This window comes from Silurus aristotelis (assembly GCF_946808225.1).
Source record: "Silurus aristotelis genome assembly, chromosome: 4".
Lineage (NCBI taxonomy): Eukaryota > Metazoa > Chordata > Actinopteri > Siluriformes > Siluridae > Silurus > Silurus aristotelis.
Window position 1 is genome coordinate 3,782,999 of NC_139577.1, and position 22,108 is coordinate 3,805,106.

A 22,108-nucleotide genomic window follows, 5' to 3' on the forward strand; every position below is an offset into this window, starting at 1 on the left:
TTGCATCTTTCCCAAAAAGACTCCTGGCTGTATCAGATCAAAAGGGGGCTTCTACTAAATACTGAGCAAAGGGTCTGAATACTTAGGACCATGTGATATTTCAGTTTTTCTTTTTTAATAAATCTGCAACAATGTCAACAATTCTGTGTTTTTCTGTCAGTATGGGGTGCTATGTATACATTAATGAGGAAGAAGAATGAACCTAAATGATTTTAGCAAATGGCTGCAATATAACAAAGAGTGAAACATTTAAGGGGGTCTGAATACTTTCCGTACCCACTGTATATATTAATACAAAACTAATTAAAAATGTTGTTACCTAATGAATGTGTCCAGGCTGAAGATCCACATATAGAACACAAGCAGAGAAATGATGATGATGATCAGGAATGTGTCTGTTCTCAGTCATGTTTAAATCACTGACTCCCTCTGTCTCATCCACATTAACCCCAAACTTCTTACTGCCTTCTGTGGTGAGTGAGAGTCCGTACTTTATACACCAGTGGATTGAACGCACAATGACAGGAAATCGGTTGTTCGGCTGAAATCGGCGTGCAGTGAAAATAAAAAAATAATATTTCACCAAATCAATGGATTAAAACTAAAGTAACGAGTCTGTTTTGAAAATGTAAGAAGTAAAAAGTACAGATATTGGTGTAAAAATGTAATGAGTAAAAGTAAAAAGTTGTCTGAAAAATAAATAGTGGAGTAAAGTACTGATACCAGAAAAATCTACTTAAGTACAGTAAGGAAGTATTTGTACTTCGTTACTTCCCACCTCTGGTTACAATATACAATTTGGTATAATTTATGTTGTCAAATATCAACAGTAAGTCGCCATTCACTGGCAAACATTTCAGCTACAAGATGGATTTGAATCTGACCAGTCTCTACAGTCTCCACTGGTCAGATTCAAATCTATCTTGTAGCTGAAATGTTTGCCAGTGAATGGCGACTTACTGTTGATATTTGACAACATAAATTATGTAATTTTTAATAAAATTGTAGCCTCAGATATAAATGTATAAGTCCTTCTGGATAGGGGCATCTGCTGAATGCCATAAATCTAAGAACGGGCATGTGTTCTTTTCCTTTAACACCACCAGCACACTAGCTGGGTTTATGTTACATAGCATTCGATAGCAATGTACTAAACTGGGTAGTTCATTAGAGCTTCCACTTGCTCGGTGTGCTAGCTAGTGAATCAATATGTCCACCCTGCAAATAATCTTCTGTCATTTTGCCAAGGTAAATTTTTGAGATGTACTTTGGTATAGATGCACCTTGTTTCTTACACAGGTGCTTCATTAGCCTTCTCATATACTACAGATAAAGATCATCAGGGGCACGTCCTATTTAGGTTAATTGGTTGCTTTTGTCCTAGGGTGAAAATTTAGGTCAATGTAAAAAAAAAGTGTAAACATTTTTATAAATACTTGCATTTACTATGTAAAGGTACAAAAAGCAATGGATGAAAGTATAGAAATAGTGTTTCTTAATACCTTAGTCTAGATATCCCTCCAAATAAACAAGAAGGCCTATAGTCAAGAATCGTTTGAACATTAAATAGTGTTTATTTGCAAGAAGATTAAGATGCATAGCAAAAATCAAATGTGAAAAATAATTACACATAATGGCTTTCAAGAAACAGAATACAAGGCATCTTCTTTCTAGGTTACCTTTTTTTTTGGTTTTTGAATATGTAAAAACAAGCGTATTCTTCAACAACATATTTACAATATCCAGACTGTGATAAGTTTAACAAGAAAATGTGTTTGGTGCTTAATTTTTCTGTCTTCAGTGGGCAATAAGAGTAGTTTTGGAGTGGTTATATCAGGTCAGGCATAAGCAACATTTCCACACTGACTAAATAAAAGGTAAATGGGAATTTGTCTTAATAATAGAGTGCCTTGCATAAAAATAGATTTTATCAGTCCTAAAATCTGGCACAGACGATATACATTATACAAGAAAATAGTGAAAAGTCTGTAAACCTTTGACAAGTGGACGAAATATAAAAGACTATACCAGAGTCATGACTTTAAGTGAGGCTGGTTCAAAGCGGCGAATCTTCTTCTTCAGTGCTCTGGATGCTTTTATGCGACATGAAGCTGGTTCAGTGCGAAGGTGCTGTTGGGTGGAGAGCCCGTTGGCTGTGGGCCCAACAGTAGCCTCTGCCCACACTAGACCTCCTTCATCCTCATCTTCCTCATACAGGTAATCTTCATCCATTGACAGGCTGCTGTCTGAGTCAGAACCGGTTTGAGATTCCTGGCTGGATTCGCTGTCTCCGAAGCGGTTGGTGGTATAGTCACTCAGCTCTCCCTCGCTGCTCTCGACGATAGTTGAGTGGAAAAGAGAGGCACACTCGGCCGAGTATTCTGATTCACACCTTGGTGGGTAGCGAGTGCATAAAGGTGCAGGGGGATATTTCAAATTCATATTGCTAAAGTAAGACGAAGAGGACAACGAAGGTTGGAGTGGACGAGAAAGACCACTACACTGACCCGAGCGAGGCCTCATGCTCAAACTTCGCGGCATTCCGGGCTTCAGTGAGACTCTGTGAAACGGCACCTCCCTGGGCCTCTGGTAGTGAGTTGGGGGAGCAAGTGGTAGCTGTATCTCTGAAGCATGTGGCAATTTTTGAGAGCTCTGCTTCTTTCTGGAATGGTTCTCGAAATTTGGTGACTGAACCTTAGGGAGTTTGTTGGATTTAGAGGGATGTTTCTGCTGCCGATATGACTGGAGGTGAGTAACACATGAATTTCCAGGCCCCAAAAGACTGGACTCTGAGCAAGAACGTAGTCTGGGCTCCATAAGGGGAGCTTCGATGCACTCCCTCTCTGCAATGTATTGCTTTGGATTTCTGTCTCCACGTGTTTTAGTGCTATATCCTTTATCCTTTTCATAATCTCGAGATGAGTGCTTCAGGTGGTGCTTCTTGCCTGTTGGTTTCTCAAGAGCCCTCTTCCGCAGTTTCATGGCCTTTGTCTTCTTGTCTGCCTGACGCACTCTCACTCTCTGAGACCCTGCTGGAACAAATTGGGCACAAACAAATTCAGATCTCACGGTATGAGTACAACCTCCATCTCGGAGTTTATTCTCCTCATTAGGGAAGGTAAAGCTAGGTCTCCTCTCATGAGCCTTTGATGCTGTTGCTGCATCCTCAAAGCCATTCCCCTGTTCAAACTGATCCCTAGGCTCATTTTCATTGACTTTGTCTTGACACATCAGTGCAGTTGGTTTTTGATTTCTTGTACTTGCTGAATGCTGGATAAGACACATTTGCCTGTATTCTTCTGCACTAATGGGATTTATAGACAATTGCTGTTTGTCAGCAGGTCTTGGTGGTGAATTCTTTCCATCCTTCACTAGAATTCTGGGGGACTCTACTTTCCGTTCAAGTGATCCCTGCACTTTGTCATCATTCACTTGCTTCATTCGGAATCCAAAAAGCCCATGATCCTGAACAATGTTACTCGTACTCGAGCCTTTTTCCACACCCAACTCACTCTGGAGGCTCATCTTACTTGAGCTGCGCTGAAGCAGTTTGACAATATAACCTTCAGATTTGGGTCCATTTGGCTCTTGCTTGGGAAGTAAGTCCTTAGAAAGTCCGATGTTGGTGTGTTTCTCAGAAGCATCTGTGGCCAAATGCCCTCCCTTATCTCCACTAAGAGAGAAAATGGGGCTTTGCAGGGCTACGGCATGCAGGGGGCTTGGGTAGCAGTACACTTCAGTACCACTGCGGGATACAAGGTTGCAATGAAATTTGAGATCCATGGTGTGGTCGTAGAACTTGCTGGATAGGGTGGAGTTTTTCATGTCGGCAGGTTTATAGTAGCCAAAACCAGGGTGGATCACTGTATCAAGATCACCTGTAAAAAAAAAAAAAAGGCAGAATTACAATAAATAAAAAACAGCCAAGAAAAACTAAAAGCAATTTAGCAAACTAATGATTCTAGTTTATATTTCTGATGAAACCTTAAAGAAATTTTAGAAAAATGTCAGAAAAAAAGAACGATTTTATAAATCTGTAATGATTAATGTTTCTGCCCACCTGTTGAGACCGGTCTTTTTCTTGCTCTCTCTAAACTGATTGAACCTGTGCGTATTCCGCTACTACCCAGACGTACACCCAGGCCTCGCGGGATGTCTGGCTGAGCTGTAGTCTCATCCGCAGAGCGTCTACGGCACACATCAGTCTGCAATTGGGCATTATGGCTGTGGGCAGCCGAGAAGCCCGAGGACAGTGGAAGGAGGCTCGCTTGAGATGAAGTTGAAAGGCATTCACTGTAGACAGACGTGCAGGAGTTCGAAAGAGAGCCCAAACCACCATCACTGAGATCGAAGAATCCTAAATGAAGAAATGTCCGTTATTAGATATGCTGGATAAATGATTTCCTTACGTTTTACTCGTTAGGTGTTGCAATGACTATTTGAACCCATTCATTTGAAAGGTCATGAACCAGTCTGTCTGCTCACCTGAACTGGGACGACTGTCACTCTCCAGGTGTTCAGCAGAAGTTTTACAAGCATCCAGTTTAAGCTCACTGATCTGCTGGTCCAGCTGCTGCAAGTGTGTTTTCAGTCCAACGTCTTGCCTGCGCAACCGGGTCTACAAACAAAGTGTATGCTAGTCAGAATATTGACAAATTTGTACTCAAATTCATGGTGAACACTATCATTTTAGACTGTGTCATGCTTATTCTAAGCTGGAACACAGAGTTGGGTGCAAAATAAATTTTGCTAATTTTGCAAATTCACCACATACACACTATTTACAGCATGCTTTTGAAAGGTACGGGGAAACTAGCAATCTCGGGCAAAACCCAGGACACACAAGGACATCAAAAAACTGTGCAAGCAGTACCGCAAATTTAGGATTCAATGTTCATGGGAACATTGTGGCTCCAACATTATTTTGCAAACATTTTTATTAATGCATTTAGTTCATATATTAGTTTCAAATGCTGCTGGTGTAACAAGTGATGGTCAAAATATAATTACACATGCTTTCTATGGAGTCATTAGCAGATACTTTTTTAATCCCCAAGCAAAAATTTGCCATATACATATACAGAGATCAAAGTTAGCCAGGTCTGCGTAAGACAGTAATGTTCAATCATGCATGTGACTATACAAAGTCCTGTACATTTAACTGCTCTGTTGACTATGGAAGGGAAAATAAAGAGAAAACAATGGAGGCTGATTCATAAAGATCTTTAATGAATGACACAGACCTCCTGCGGTTATAAGACATTTGGGGGTAAGAAAGGAGGGGGTAAAAGGAAGAATGAAGGACTGTAGTTGACCATTAACCATGCAAGGACAAGTAATGGCCTGGGGGTGTGATGCTGAAGGTTCAATCATCTCTCCTGTGGAGAAACACAGCCCATTGTGTACATTTAAACACAAAGCCATACAAGACTGAGACAAGGACTGAACCACATAACTGTATGCCAAATACCGACTTAAGAAATTCTTTAACCGTCTATTTTTGTCTGAATAGGCATGAGGCTTTAAAAAAATAAATGAAACACTACTACTTATTAACAAATTTAAGCAACGCATTGTGATGTTTTTGCACCACTATGCTCTGCCAAAAATCTGTTGAGTACTATACTACTTCTATTGTCTATCAAGAACCGCCTGTTTGTCAACCCACCACATGCATGACCAACCATCTTTCTGTTTTTTTTTCCACTTGACTGTTTTTTCCATGTGGTTCAATCCCTTTAATTGGGGCCACTGTTGCGTTTAAAAAAAAGTTCACCGTTCACTGAGCAGAACCACATTCTCCAGAGGAATTCCACCTTGGGGAGCTACTGTTCTTCTTCCAGTCATGAGTTCACCTAAAGTGCAAACGGTTCTCCAGAGACAAGCTCCTCTACTCCGTCTCTATTTTTATCTCTCTCTTTTATGGTTATGTGCATGTTCGATGGGGATTATATATTTCGCTTCCCACTGGCCCATACACGCACCTGGCTAGGTGTGAGGAGCTGGATCTGATAATCCGCAGTAAGATTACAGCACAGGGGTCAAACCCGTGTCACCGAACTGAGGTCATTTGGTCCTCTGTGGCTGTTCTAATTAAAGCGGGTTAATGATCAGAGGCGGAAACAACACCCCTCCACCCATCCACCCCCCACCTGCCCGGCCAACCCCTCACCCTCAAGCCCTGTCCCTTGGAATGAACCTTGATTTATGACCACCCCCAGCTGAGCAGGCACACCAACAAGCACTATGGGTAAGGGTCTATAATAAGATGTGTACAATATAGGTTATTTCTATTCTGGAACTTGTTTTTTTTAGTTAGTATAAATATGTCATGCATTAATTCGGTTATCAGTCTATACTAGTGAACTTTCTACATTTATCCAAATTCTAATTTATGCTCCATTAAAAAAAAAATGTGTGTATGTATTTATTTATTGTTACCAGTTGTTGTTTGAGGGCTATAAGCGTTGTCTCCAGTCGCTCCTGCTCCTCGGCTCTGTTCGTGTCCTCGTCACGTTCGTGTGGACACTCATCACTGCGCGCGTGCTCGCTCTCCGTGTCCATACGGAGCGCGCGCTGCACCATGTCGCCCTGCTTCTCCCGCAGATGCTGCAGCTCCTGCAGCCCCGCAAACGCCGCCCGCAGCCTCTCCGCCACCCTGCCGCGGTCCCCGGCAGCAGACACCAGCGCATTTCCAGACATTTCCGACTTTCTGCTCAACATTGCTTCTTGTTTTTCTTGTTCTCCACCCAGAGGTCGTTAAGGCATATCCGGAGGCGCGATAACCTGATGCTCCTTGCGCGTGAAACTGCCACAGGTCCAAGCGCTCTAGTCTGTACTGCAGGTCAGGGCAGGGGACTGGATACAACGTGTGCCTCGAAACCACGCCCACGATAAGGGGCGTGGCCTTTTTTTTTTTTTTTACCTCGATATGGCTAAACATCTGCATTATAAATTAATATGTATATATACGTAACATCAAGACAACATTTTTCATCTTTTTCTTTTTCTTCTTAATAATGATAATAATAATGATAATTGTTATCATTATTATACCACTACTACTACTACTACTAATAATAATAATTATAATAATAATGATGATAATTGTTATCATTGTTATAATAATAATAATAATAACAATAATAATAATAATTGTTGTTATTATTATTATTATTATGTTTTATGTATTATTATAATCCACATTAACTTATATATATATATATATATATTTTTTTTTTTTTCCATTACATCCATTCTATAGCCAAAAATGCACGTCCCTCTCTTTCCATACAAGGTTCTTCCTGAAACCATTGCCACAAAATTGAAAACACAAGCCAAAACTGACCCAAATCTGTATGTAGATTTCCTTAAAGCTGCTTTCTGACAATAATGATTGTTAAAAGTGCTGTATATGTTGAAGATCCATATTGCTGTTGATTTAAGGGTGTACTTACTTGAGATCAATGTATGTTGCATGCATAAAGCGGTTCCCAAATCCTCAAAGTTAGACTGATGTAGAACTCTTTGTATTAGTCCTAAAAATTGCAATTGCACTCGTTTAATAAAGTATTAACTAAAGTATCAGTTTGCAGCTGTTGCATTGTTAACGTGTATATGCTTTTCACTCCTTTAAATTGTACTCAATCTCCAATTATTTATTGACCAAAATGATATAGGACATGGAAGAAAGCCTCTATATTCAGCATGTCAGCTTTAATGTTTTTCCCCCCAAACAGAATCCTCTTAAATGATTTTGAGTGCTGTAAAAGCATTACCCTTTACAGGAACTCAGTCCAAACCTGATCCAGGATCACAGCCCCTGTGCACAAAGTGAGGTTTATACAAAAAAATCATGATGGAAGAGTGTGAAGTATCCTGCACAGAGGTGTGAACTCAGTCCATCAAACACCTCACTAATGCTCCTGGAGCCGAATAAAGAAACAGCCATGCATCATAATCTGAAAGCTTTCTCAGAAGAGTGGACCTTCCTTTAACAGGACAGAGGAGAACTACAGCTGGGGTTCAACAAGCACATGGATGTAATTTCCAAGTACATTTTGCAGAATCTGTAACACTTTATTTCTGATTAGACATCTGGTCTTTGTTTCAAATAAACTATCAGCAGTGTGTGGAAGGGGAGATGTTTTCAACTCACTCTCCCCCTACTGACAAGTAACATTGGTTCAGTGCGCCATCTACCGGTAACAAATATTCCATGCAGGTAATAACAATGCAAAATAAGCAGAAAGATATGAATTAAAATACTTTGTATCTATCAAGCTTTTGTTTTTAATTCAGTAAATAAAAACAAAAAAGATACAATGAAAGACAAAACTATTAAGTTACAAAGTAAATGCATACATACTGTTAAATGTTTTTGTTAGAAAAATCAAAGATGTGTACAACCTAAAAACAGTTTACACCCAAATTGTTATGTTGAAAATCTCATTTGTATAGTGTAGACCTGTAACTAAGAGCTGCTGTACTCATATAGACTCATTCACAATATGCTCAGACTGAATATACAGTACCAGTTAAGAGTCTGGACACAAAGAGGTCTTGTATTATGTTAATCTAAAAAAGATTCGCTATTCCATAAACGGATCTTCTCAGGAATTCTATGATGTCTGGCAACCATTCTTGAGCCACTTTTGAAATATAGATGCCGAGAAATTGGATCTCTAATGAATGATTTACTTTTCAGGTTTATCAAGGAAAGGGAAAGGAGGGGGGAAAAATAAAAAAAAAGAAAGAAAAGAAAGGAAAACAGTGTGCCATGCATGTGTGTTTCTTGTTAAAAATATCAAGACATTGATAAAAAATACAACAACAAAAAAAGTCACACCTTTTCAGTGGTTTATATTATTATTTATGTATGTATTTATATATTTTATTATTCATTATTTATTATTATTGATGTATTATTTCCAACATTGTGTATTAATACTGATGGCATCTAAACTATGAAAGAACACGTATGTAGTAAACAAAAAAACATGTTAAACAACCCAGATTTTCCACATTTAGCTTTGATGACCCATGGTAACTCATGGTATTCTCAAAACTCATGGTATACTTACCTGGAATGCCTTTTAGTTCACGAGTGTGCCTTGAGTTCATTTGTGACATTATGGCAAGAAATGATGCAGTTGCCAACACCATTAAACACTATAACAAAACATGCTCCTATGCTGACCGTCCCAGGAAACACTTTTGTTGTTGATTCCATGTGTTCTTTAATGGAGGTGGTATCTTAGTGGTTAATGCATTAGACTTTCGATCTGAAGGTCATGAGTTCAGTCCCAAACACACCAAGCTGCCACACCTGGACCCCTGAGCAAGACCCTCAACCGCACAGCTGCTCAGTTGCATTGATAATATAGCCTTTTGGATATGGGTGTCAGCCAAATGCCATAACTGTAAATCTATCCTAAGTTTTGATGTCTTCAGTTTTATATGTTCAATGTTAAAAATAAAAACACTGAAAATGGTGTCTACCATTTGTTGTTTTAGTATGCCATCTGGATGAGTAATGATTTATAATTCCAATATCTGTTGCCATTTAGAACAGACTAGATTTCAGTTTTGGTATCCTGGTGTCCCCCCAGTGTCTTCTAAAGTAGTTTTTCCCGGTTTGTTTATTTTTTTACTTAAATCTGCTTTGTGACAATATCTATATCAATATCAATATCAGAGTTAAAAAGTGATCTAAAATTAATAGTGCTATGACATTTCTTTTAGAAATTTGTGGAGTCCACAAATAGAGTTGATCTGGATTTATATTGCTGTCGATCAAAAGGGTGAAATTATGGTATGTTGCACAAATAAAACCTCGTTTTCAAATCCTTGATGTAGAACTCTGAATTAGTCCTAAAAATTGCCATTGCATTTGTTTCATAAAATATTAACTTGTAAATTATGTAACTGTAAATTATACCCAATCTCCCATTGGTTGATGAATAAAATAAAGAATAAGACATTGGGTAGAAAAAAAAGAGGAAAACAATGTATGTAGCATCAACTTTATTTTTTTCCAGCCCAAAAAAAGACTCTTCAAGAGGCAAATGCTGGAGGTTGGGAAAAAAATTAAAGCTGGACATCAAATCTTCATCCTCCATGAGAAAAGGTAGGCTTCTCATCTTTTGTCGAAGTTGGGTTAATGCACCTTCTGCTGAAGCTGCAGTACAAGGATAATAATAATAATAATATAAAATTATTTAGCGAGCACTGTTATGATCGTGATGTGGCGCTGGTGGAGCTTGGGGTGCCGGTTGCAGACATTTTCTTCAGGGTGCGATTCAGCTATAAAAAAAAAAAAAAAAAAGTTAAATTATGAAATACAAAATTGAGTTCCCTTTTCCAGCTAAACAAAAATTTTGATTGCAGTTTGTCTATATTACAGATTATATTACAGATCAGACACAGACTTCAATTCATGTCAAAATTATTGTTACCAAAAAATTTTTTTTTAAAAGCTTTAAAATAACTAGCGTGCATGAAAAGTGAATTCGCTTGCATTCACACGTTACCCTCCTTCTGCTGTGATATGCCAAGGCAAGATTATATAAAACCATGAAATTAAACTCCACATCAACAGATCAATAAAGGTATAAAAGGTAAAAAAAAAAAAAAAAAACTAACTTCTTCAAACTTGTGGATCTGCCGAATAAAGAAGTCTCCGTAACGGCGGGCCACCTTCGTATCTGCAATGTGGATCATGTCCTGGCAAGAGGCAGAAGTTAAAGATGTAAATTTTTTTCTTCTCCAGTCGAAAAACAAGCCATATGATAGACACTTTTTTTTTTTAATTATAATTTTTTGAGTGAATATCCATACCAGCATGGCGTGATGCTTAAATATGCGAATGCTGGCAACTCTTATCCTTTTCAAATGCGCGCACACACACACACACACACACACACACACACACACACACACACACACCTTGTCTATATAGAAGTCGACCTCTGAGGCTGACTGGAACTCTCCTTCCAGCGCCGAGATGCCGCTGGTCCACACCAGGTTCTTCATCTTGTGCTTGAATACGAGCAGCTGAATGCGGAACTCCTGCTCGGACATGTCCAAAAATCCTGCCAGCTTGGCCACGGGCATGGTGGTGTAGAGCTTCAGGAAACTGCAGGCAACAAACAGAACCAAGATTAAATCCATAGCACGAGAGACGAATATGGCAGCCATAACTACCCAATTGTGCTATCGTTAATTTATATATTTGCTTTGGTACTCGTTAGTTTTGAGCAGAACACATACCATGTGATGTAATATATTGTAGACAAAGTTATTTCTAGCTAAATAAACGTGGCAAGAGTTTTTAATATGATGATCTAGCGAAGATATTCCTTTTAGTATATTGCTCCTTCTCAAAACATTTGGAGACACACCTGCGGATGGTGGAGAGCTGAGCCTGCTGCTGGACCTCCTCTGCGAACACTTTGAGCTGCTGCTGGAATGGTTCTTTGTGATAATTCGGGTGTACGTTGTCGTAATTGGGGACGACGGGCGACAGGAACTTGGGGCAGGCGAAGCTGAACAGCTCCTCGAACACCTGCAGGTCTCTGAAGGGATCGGGACGAAACGCTGGTCAACACAAGTGGCTACAGTTCTATCGCTTTAAAGTCGACGCAAAGCGTTTGGCTCACCCTTTCTGCATGCGCAGCATCTTGTCTCCGTATTTCTCTCGCAGCTGCGTGTGGATGCTCTCGTCGATCCTCATGGGGTACATGGTCAGCGCGATGGCCAGCAGCCCATGCATCTGCTCGTTCTGCTTGTTAATCTGGAAACGAACGTTCAACACGCATCCAGTTATACAATGTGTCCTTGTCGGTTCATCACTAACCTTGAAAATGCAAATTAAATATTTAGACAAAATATTTCAAAACTGACCATCTCGTATTTGTATGTGGACCTCTGGAACATGTTCCTGGTCCTCTGGATGTAGAGTAAGATGTTGGCGAAGACACGAATGGCATCCTGGTAGCGGCGCATCATCAGATAGGCGAAACCCACGTAGTAATAGGTGGTGATCTGGCACTCGGGTACGCGTGAATACATGCTCTGCGTGGAAAGAGAGGAAAAGGCAGGATCAATACAAATCCATGGTTCTGACCAGATTGAGCCACAAGAAATTCTTTGACCTGATTTGAGCCACAATGCCTTTCTGACCCGACAGACGTACTACACCTGAGCAGGCTCTCTGAACAACTTTTACCTTCTTGTTGAGTTCGATGTTCTCCAGGACCTTGATGGCCTGGTAGTAATCCCCCAGCAAGGAGTGCAGCCTCAGCAAGCCCACTAAGCTGAAGTAGCCCAACATCTTGTACAGCGAGTGACGGCCATACTCTCCAGCCACGCTCTCTGGGTCTCCTAGTACACAGTTATCAAATACACATAGGTCAAAATTTTTAATTGCAAAAGTTCCTATTAAACTTTCTTTGAGAACATCATCTCTGGAAATATGCCAAGTTGGAAAAATGGAATTTATGGGAATTAATTAAAAACAGTTGGGGAAATTCATATTAACCATATCATATAAAATACCTAAATATGGCCATATTTGGTCATAAGCTAACATGCATGTGAAATAATACACATTTTAGCAGATTAGTTTTGATTTAAGACTTGATTTCATTGTTTTGTTTCATTTTGTAAGGAAGTACAAAACAAATGTATGTAATTTACGTGAAAACTCACCATGGTAGACATTTTTCTGACGTTATTTTGTGTGCAGGATTCAAGAAACGATGTGCGTTATGTTATGGAGGAATGCACAAGGCATGTAGGAGGACACGTGATGGATGAATGTGCAGGGTAGAAATGGCCTTGAATCTGGTTGTTTTAACCAAAATTATCCTGCAAGATTTTTCCCCCCGAACTACATCCAAGTTCTCCTTTATATCCTCACCAGCAATTTTGTAAATTCCCATATATTCCTTTTAATTCCCAGAATTTTGCATCTAGTCAACCCTTGTTGTTCTGAATGACACCACAGAGTGAGATCATAAATCATGAAAATATACACTCGGTGTGTGTTGGAAGAATGTTCAGTATGCGAAGGTTGTGCCGAGTCCTGAGATGAGAACAGGACAGTTCTTTTTTTGATTGCTTATGTCATGTTTTATTAACACTATCACTATTGACCAGAAGGAATTTCTCTTTGGAATCTGCCCCGATAGCCCAAATGCCCTCACCTCCGCTGGTGTAGATCTCCAGCTGGCGGTTGATGTTGCTCTTGTCCACCAGCGAATGCAGCACGTTCAGCACACTGTGCACGTTCCAGATCTTTGGGTTGTTCCTCAGGAAGTCAATCTCCTCCTCTGACTTCTTAGCTGTTTTGCAGCGGTACTGGCTGAATGACTGGAACTAAAATAAAAAGATAAAATCGTTTAGTAATTAATTATTGGACATTAATCAGACAATGCAAAAAGCATGTTGCTCGTATTGGTTAGAGGTGGACTAATACCCATGGAACTGGTTTTGTTATTGTGGAAAACATTAAAGAATGGCTTGAGTGTGTGAACATGAGGCGAGTCGACAGATTTTTGACTTACTTGATAGATGAACTCATCGATAATATCCCAGAGCCACTGGTTGGGAAGCTCCAATGGTGCAGGACCATCAGCATCTAATCAATATAAACCACAATTGCTTTGTTTGGCAACTGATTAGCGATCACGGAAAATTCTGAAATGCACAAGGACTTACTGAGGATGTAGTTAAAGAGGTTGCAATAATTGTAGTAGGATTCAAATCTCTGGTCAAGTGTTGGGCCACCCTAAAGAAAACATCAACTTGAATATTAATAAAAAAATAAATAAAAAAATCCACAGCAAAATGAACTCTGGAACACTTACGCTGACTTTGGCATAAATGTGACGGTAGTAAAGCTCCTTGTAGAGGATCAGAAAAACAGCGTCTGCCATTAAAAACAAATATAGATGGTTTATTAAACGTATTAATAGGATCAGCGATCAGGTAGCAAAAGTGTTTCTTGCATCTAGCATTAATTATTCAGTACATTTTCACATCTAAATTTTATAAAACAACTAGATGATCAAGAGCTTACCGTTTCCCACTAAGGAAGCAATTGCTTCTGCCTCTGGCCATGGAGACGTCTTGAAGAAACGATCTGTCAGCTTATTCCAGCTGTCGATCAAATAAAACAGCAGAAATATTTCACCTGTTAAAACCCAACGCTGTAAGAAGAGAAAAAAAAACCCTTTCCTGAATTTTACCTGTTCTCATAAACATCCTGGATCTCGTAGATCTTCTGCTCGATGCTCTCGCTGGAGACGCGATTGGCCTGCAGCTCGTACACCTTCTGGTCAATCAGGTCAGAGATGGTCTTGTGGAAGTACTGCAGAAAGTTCTTGATCACCTCGGGGATGACGTGGTACGTCTGCTGGTGCTCGTATTGTCGCTCGAACGCCAGATCGGCTTTGGGATCACCTGCAGGCACGAGGGTTAGGGGTTAATGGTGCTGCAGCCCAAATAGAGATCTTTTTCATTTTAACTTGTATGATGAGACGCCCCAAAGTTTAGACCACATGTTGGATCTGAGATAATGTATTATCAGAGAAACAGATGTAGCGTAGGCACTCACCAGTATGAAGCGAGTCATATTCACTGTAGCTGTAGGGCTCATACTCAGAGAGAAAAAAAAATATGATTATACATATATAAATAAATATCTTTATTATAAACCAGCACGCCGCTGAATAATAAACGGTTATGGCGAATATGTTCATTAGAAATGCAAAGTATAAGAATGCAGTACATTTGAATACGCGCACATGTAAACGTATTTACATTTTGATTTTAGTACATTCTCGCTCTCTCCATATTGTTAACGTTATTTCTTTCCCCACCCGTTCTCCACAAGATCTAGCTTCATAAAGCAGGATTGGATACTCCACCAGCCAAGCTGCTTTCTGAATGGACATTCAAGTCTATACAAATGACTACACCAATCATATTAACAGTTCCGGGTATTATTAACCAATCCGAGCGTGGAGGCGGAACTTGCCGGAATAGAGGAAGGTAAAAAAAAAAAAAAAGGATAAAAATGGCTGAAAATGCTACGTTCACTGAAAGATCGTGGACTTTAAAACGTTAGTTTCTTTTTTAAACAGAGCGAGAGCTAAAATGATAAATAAGTAATAAAATCTTACTTCCTCCTCCTCGTTTGGGTAAGACATGATGAAGCACCGGGTTAAATGCTAACGCGTAAAAACCGAATGCTACAGGCGCGAGCACGCACGAACCACCGGCAGCGGGACGAAAAAGGAAGCGCAGGGACCCTGACTTCCGGCGATGGAGAGGCTGGGTGACGCGCAAAGCATTGTGGGATAGTGAGTGGAGGATTAAATGTAGTAATAATAATAATAATAATAATAATAATAATAATAATAATAATAATAATAATAATAACAATAATAAAAATAATAATAAAAATAATAAAAATAATAATGAGGATGATGATCAGAATAATAAATAAAAAATAGGTATGGGTATTTATGAATTTATTTGTTTGTTTGCTTCAAACTTCCAAGAACATGATATTAAAATGTTTAATGAATTCTTGCTGAATGAATTATTTCTTTTCTCAAAAAAACAAAAAAAACAAACAAACAAACAAACAAACAAACAGTTCTTGTGGTAGTCTGTAGTAATATTTTCTCCAGCTGCGTTAAAGAAAACGTAGTACTAAAGTGCTACCTGCAGAGGGCGCCATATGTCCGTGTTTCATTTCATTATTTTAAAACGCTCAAATGTCTATCTATCTATCTATCTATCTATCTATCTATCTATCTATCTATCTATCTATCTATCTATCTATCTATCTATCTATCTATCTATCTATCTATCTATCTATACAATTAGATAATTAAATATTGATCATTAAATAAGAAAGAAAGGAAGAATAAGAGAAAGAAAGACAGACAGAAACCTCTGTCTGAAAGGAATCAAAAACAGCATCACGTTTCTAAGTTTTATCTCATTATTTTTCGTAATAATTTTGCATAACCCGAATAGCACTATTATTTAAGGAAGATGGTTTCGAAAGTCTATTATCATCATCCTCATCATCATCTTGTTCTTCCTCAGCATCCTCAGGATCAACATATTTAATAGGTGAAAGAAAGAAAGAAAGAAAGTAAGAAAGAAAGAAAGAAAGAAAGAAAGAAAGAAAGAAAGAAAGAAAGAAAGAAAGAAAGAGAGAAAGAAAGAAAGAAAGAAAGAAAGAAAGAAAGAAAGAAAGAAAGAAAGAAAGCAAGGTATGCTTTGTGGGTTCTCTAATTACTCAAGTTGACGAATGAGCAAGATTGGAGCTCATATACAGGAACCTTCAAGAACAAACTGAAGAACTTAAAAGTCTTCTACATTCTAAATAGAAAAGAAAACACATTAATTGAATAGATAAAGGACATTGGAAGCATTTTTCTAACGGGGGAAACAGTCTGGATCTTTCAAGAAAAACTGAACAATCCATTGCTTGCAGAATAAAGGAAACAAGAGAGCTGCTGTTTTGTTTTTTGTTTGTTTGTTTGTTGTTTTGGTGGGGGAAAAAGGTAATAATAATAATAATAACAACAATAATTAATAAGTTCAGTTATCATTATCTGACTAATTCATGAACACTACTACTCATCTGTCTCCATGTCTGTGTGTGTGTGTGTGTGTGTGTGTGTGTGTGTGTGTGTGTGTGTGTTGTTTCATTATGTCCCAGTGGTGTCCTAGTTAGTTGTATATGTTTGCATTATCCTGTGTTATTGTATGTTGCTTTATGGACCACCTTGGTTCTGGGGGAACGTTATTTCTTTTTACTGCATAAGGCAGAAATGATAATAAATGCCTACTTGACTTGGCACATGAGAGGAGAAGCCACTCAGTACTTTGCGTTTCCAGCATCCATGAAATGAATAGAAAAAACTTTCATCCTTTCGATAAGGTCTCACACAGGGGGAGGAGAGAGAGAGAGGGAGAGAGAGAGAGAGAGAGAGAGAGAGAGAGAGTCAGGGGGGGAGTGATTGTATGTAAAGGCAGTGTGCAGTCTCAGTCCAGCGCATCACTCCGCTCAGGTTCCTGCTGCGCAAAAGCACTGCGCATTTACTCCAAGACTTTCAGACACCAGCTTCACCTGCGACCAGACACAAGGCGGATTGTGCTTGTTGCTGCAGGAGCGTCATTGTGAAGAAAGTGAACTTTAGGAGAGATTTTGGGAGTCAGGATGCGGGATTCTGTGCTGCTGCTGCTGCTGCTGCTGCTGGTGTTCGGGTTTCAGGAGGCGCGCGCGCAGAAACTCTCCGCGCTCACGGTGAGTCCAGGACGCGCAAACGGTGGAGGTGATGATGATGATGATGTTGATCACATTTTTTGTAGAGAAAAGTGTAAAAAAAAAAACCATACATGAGATCTTCTTTAAAAATGTCACGGTCATAGTGCTGATTTTGCTGAGAATATCCATGCACACAATGCTTGCTACATAAAGTCAAATGCATGCTGCAACACGGTTTTTAATAGGATTTAGCAACTAATGGTTGTTGTTTTTTTTTATAAAGAAAGGCGTTGCTAAGGATTATGATCTTGATAAATGTGCATATGATGAGCACCAAACAGTTGTAGGATTACATACGGTCTTAAAGAACAACCAAAGAACCTTCAGCAGCTCTGTTGGAAAATGTCTTGGAGAACCTGATGATGAAAACTTGTAGATCAGATATTGAGAATCTGTTTTCTTTTTAACTTTGCATGAAAGCACACATAGATCATTAAAAATTAAGAGGTGCATGGGACAGTGAGGAGGATGATAATGTTGGCAATAGTAGTAATCACCAATAGTTCCAATCTAATAGTTATAAGAACTCTATAATACTTAGAATGAAGATAACACCCAACGATGAATACATTCATGCCACATAACCCTTCATAAGGTATTGTATTTGAAAATGCATTACATGCCACCTTGATATTCTATAAGTCATGGAAGAATTTGTCTATACATAAGTACATAATGGTTATCATCATCATCATCATCATCATGATCATTATACTGAAAAAAAGCATGATGGTGCCGGTAAACTGTATAATGATGTTGACATGGCAGTGGTAGCCTCGTCTCATCAGAAATCATCTGCCGTTTTTTTTTTTTTAAATATTTTCTACTTCAGGTAATCATCATGCCTGTAAAAATTTATCAAGAAAACAATATATGTCTGAGTGTATTTCACATAAAAAGAACATTAGGAGTTATAGAGTTGTGGTCAAACAGCTCCTCACAGAGTCCCAGTTATTGTCTGTGTGAAGTTTTGTACGTTCCCGGGATTCCTCAGGGTTCTCAGGTTTCCTCCTACTTCCCATAGGTTACCTGGCTAAGCTATATTTCCACTAGGAGTGAATGTGTGTGAGAGTGTGTGTGGTGCCCTGCAATGGACTGGTGTCCCCTGTTGGCTGTATTCTCGTGTATTCTCGTCTTTTGACCAGTGTTCCCAGACTGGAATCCAGATCCACACCCACACTGTCCCAGATCAAGACAAATGAATGAATGAAAAGTTTATATTATGCTGTTGTTTGTTGCTGCTGCTAATGACGCACTCAAACTATGTACCCGATATGTAACATCAATATATCAGTGGACTTCTTACGTTAAATGTGGTGCCATTTCAAAGTCAGAACACCGAAACCTTTTTATAGCACGCTTTTAAAATGTTGACATTGTTAAAAAAAATTAAATAAAAAATCCGTTTTCTTGTATATAATAGTTCTTTGCTGTGTATCAAGTAAAGACAGCATGAATGTTTCCTTTTGCTCCGAATAAATGTTCAGTGTTTCGGATGGCACTGAGTCTCGAGAAATTCTCATTGTGCAACCCCAGTCCAAGCTTATACTTTGGTCAGCATGTGTTATTGTGAGGACGTTATTTTTAGGCCACTGAATATGGCATGCATTTTGAGGACTGCTCGAGCAGCCAAGATTTTTATGTAGGTGCTGAAAATCAGGGTCGTTCAGAACGTCACTAGCTGGTGAGAAACGCAGAGAGCACCTACAACTTTGGCCAAAAAAATGGAAAAAAAAAAAAAAAAGTTTTAATTTAAACTTTACGCCGTGCAACGTAAAAAACACACCACAGGTGCACTATCAGTACACATCCCCCTGACGCCAGGACTTGGCACGACCTAATGTACCTGTCCACTGCCTGGAACAGTGTGAGATTCACAGTCCTGCCAAATATGTAACAGCTTCTGCGGCCAGCGGCGTGTGTACACACACACACACACACACACACACACACACACACACACACACACACACACACACAGCCTGTTGACTGCGGGAAGCCGCTCATCATTACCCAGTAGCCACCAGAGACCAGCCTATGGGAGCAAGGAGCAGGAACAGAGATGGCTTTGATAGAGAAGCTCGCCTGAGCACTTATGGCAAACCAATACTCTGTCCGTGCCAGTGCGCTTTAACATGTCAGTGGAGGAATAGGAAATAGCCCACTTTATAATCCATAAATGTTGGTAAGCAGTCAATATTTGTACCAGTTTGACAGGCTTTCACATATACTAAATTCCTTAGTCTGAACAAGTTGTAATTTTCACCTTCTGGTCTTATTTGGGTCTTTAAACATAATCAATTATATACAATATTTAGACACATGGTGTCGATTTTGAGTCAATCTTGGGCTTATCTCTGTTTTCCATCTAGTTCTACTCTGTCAGCTCTGTACAAATCTATGTGTTGAATGTTTTCCTAGAGCCAGTCTGCGTATTTGGTGTGGTTTTTGCATCTTGGGGGATTTGGAAAGGGAGGTATTGCTGGTATTGAGTGTGTCGAACTGGCGCTGATGTGGGTTGTTAACACCATGGCCAGAGATACAGTGACTGTCAATGTTTTCCCCACACTGGCATCTGTGCCCCCGCTGGTCTGTGCCAGGCCAGCTATTCATGAATCGAGGGCCTTTGGCAATTCGGTCTCAAGGGGCATCTACGGGACTGTGCATATTTGCTGGGGAAAAAGTACAAAATCGCCCAAGAGTTGGACAGGAGAGGGGAGAAAATAAACTGCTGAGATCCTGCAGAGTTTTTGGTCCGCACTTCGCACAATTCGCAGTCTGCGCCAGGGCAAGCTAATTTCACAGCAATAAAGTAGAATTGGTTTCTTAAGTCGTCCTGTTTTAACAGTACAGATCATTTTACAGGTTGGACCAGAGACAACACTCTGGAAGAAACATCAACAGTGTTGATTCTATCCAAGACTGTGAATTTGTTCAGGAGACTTAGAATACACTGGTGATCACATGACTTCCTTCCAAATTTAACAATTGGCCTTGAATCTGGATTTACCTTTCATACTCGGAATAAGGTCCCTAATCATACTTCTAGTAGTCCACCGAGTTGGAATCTTGCAATAGGTTTGGAGTTTGTAGTACACTTTGTTTTTTTTTCAATATTTTTGTGGTTTTGTGCACTTAGGTTGAGAGGGATGCAATATTTGTTATATCCTGCTAATCACTGTGACAATCATGGGCATCTAAGTGCTTGTATGCCGAAGAGAGCAGATAGCATGTTCCTCTGAGTATTTTACTCTGCTATGTGGAGCAACATTAGCACTAGATCAAAAAAGTTTGCCCTCAGGTCTCAGATTGATCAGCACTCTAAAGTAAATGTCTACCATTGAGGGTACAATCTCAACAAAAATGGTACACGTTAGTAATTAAGGAATTACCATCCTACTGAGATATCAAACCAGCCCAACGCACATGTATGAGCATGTGTGTAAACGAGAACGCAGAAGAATGTGTGGTGTCAGCCGGGAAGCCGTGTGATTTAGGGGTTAGGTCTGCCGCTGCTGCCCTCAGCCTCATTATTTGCGGGCCATGAAAAGATGCCTCATGACCAAATGTTAACAAATAGCTTGGGATAGTTAACTGCGCTCCCTACTTGCAACCAGGAATGTGGGAGGCAGCGCTGCATTGTGCAGACACTCTCACTGCATTCTTGCTCGTGCGTGCACACACGCATACATTCACACTCAGACTCTGCCTTATCAGACATACAGGACGTCTCTGACCTTCAGACCTTTAGTTCCCGCAAGTTCCTTGAACTTATACACTAAGGGGATTGCTGTTATTAGAAAAATAATCAATGTTGGCATGGTGTGTTGCAGCCTGAGTGAAAGCAGAGTTACTGATACTGATATTCATGAACAGATATTCAATGTTGTGGAACATCCAGGAAACAGGTTTGTTCCTGTTATTACTTCATAGAGAATTAAACTGCAATCTAGCACTGATCATACTTTCAGGTTTTTATTGAAATCGATGAAACCTGTCAAATTATGCATCGTAAGACCACGAATTACAAACAAATAATTATTTTACAACCTTCAGATTTTTCTGAGAACAGACAGAAAATTGTACAGTCTAAAACTGACTTATGATGCATGAGTGAGTGATTGCACAGTCATGGCTCGCTGTTTGCATATCGCAAATATATAATTCTATATTTATATATCTACCTTGGTACAGTATAGGATTGGAAGAGAGCATGCATTCAGCCCAGCATTTCCCATCACTACACGGCTGTCCCTTTGTTTTTTTGCTAGTTCCATCCTTCTTCAATGTGTTAAACTGCTGTTGATAGCTGTCTCTTCATACTACAATCACAATTTTGTCTACACATTTCACCACATTTCCACATTGAGTTACTATATTGCACAGCATGACTTACATTTGTGAAGGAGAACAGCTCTGGTATATTTTTCTAACTCGTAGACAGACGTATCAGTGTTATTCTGGTTTTGAAAAGTCACCGAGAGCGGATTCTGTTTTGTTTAGTTTTGTGGGAATAATCTGCAGGAGATACAGTATGCGGTATTGTTTCAATCACAAATCATGAATGTCTTCTCGGTTTGAATTTGAGCAGCTAATGCATGCAAATTCTTTCCATGGCACGTGATTTCATTTTAACCCATTCAAACGACTTTTGCATATAGCTGATCAAATCTGTGTACGGTTGATTTGATTAATTCAGATTAGAAAAAAACACACATGGAAATGCACCTGTGAAATGCACCTGCACAAACA

At 39.4% G+C, this 22,108-nt stretch overlaps 3 protein-coding genes across 5 annotated transcripts in view; 1 reads left to right on the plus strand and 2 right to left on the minus strand.

Moving 5' to 3' along the window:
* Positions 1 to 1,554: 1,554 nt before the first annotated feature.
* Positions 1,555 to 6,849, minus strand: dact2 (dishevelled-binding antagonist of beta-catenin 2). The gene is made up of 4 exons (XM_083539360.1): positions 6,442 to 6,849; positions 4,486 to 4,618; positions 4,061 to 4,357; positions 1,555 to 3,878 (listed from the first exon to the last, which is right to left on the minus strand). The coding sequence occupies exons 1-4, from the start codon at positions 6,721 to 6,723 to the stop codon at positions 2,023 to 2,025; spliced, it is 2,568 nt and encodes an 855-aa protein (XP_083395486.1). The 5' UTR covers positions 6,724 to 6,849; the 3' UTR covers positions 1,555 to 2,022.
* Positions 6,850 to 10,011: 3,162 nt separating this feature from the next.
* Positions 10,012 to 15,346, minus strand: eif3s6ip (eukaryotic translation initiation factor 3, subunit 6 interacting protein). Of its 2 annotated transcripts, XM_083540469.1 has the most exons (15): positions 15,189 to 15,346; positions 14,621 to 14,663; positions 14,253 to 14,466; positions 14,084 to 14,163; positions 13,872 to 13,933; positions 13,723 to 13,792; positions 13,569 to 13,642; positions 13,209 to 13,380; positions 12,230 to 12,384; positions 11,905 to 12,075; positions 11,661 to 11,794; positions 11,403 to 11,576; positions 10,948 to 11,137; positions 10,645 to 10,725; positions 10,012 to 10,305 (listed from the first exon to the last, which is right to left on the minus strand). In XM_083540469.1, exons 1-15 carry the CDS (start codon positions 15,213 to 15,215, stop codon positions 10,234 to 10,236), a joined length of 1,719 nt encoding a protein of 572 aa, XP_083396595.1. In that variant the 5' UTR covers positions 15,216 to 15,346; the 3' UTR covers positions 10,012 to 10,233. The 2 variants fall into 2 exon arrangements, with proteins under 2 accessions (XP_083396595.1, XP_083396596.1); XM_083540470.1 differs by lacking the exons at positions 10,012 to 10,305; positions 10,645 to 10,725 and adding an exon at positions 10,869 to 10,885 and having other exon boundaries at positions 10,926 to 11,137.
* A 1,314-nt stretch (positions 15,347 to 16,660) lies between these two features.
* The window catches only part of smoc2 (SPARC related modular calcium binding 2), a 35,208-nt gene continuing 29,760 nt past the window's right edge, over positions 16,661 to 22,108 (plus strand). Inside the window, exon 1 of one of the 2 annotated variants that reach the window (XM_083540496.1) lies at positions 16,661 to 17,335. In XM_083540496.1, coding sequence (XP_083396622.1) covers positions 17,249 to 17,335 — 87 coding nt within the window. In that variant the 5' untranslated portion in view covers positions 16,661 to 17,248. The remainder of the gene's footprint in view (positions 17,336 to 22,108) is intronic. The other variant, XM_083540495.1, reaches the window with a different exon arrangement.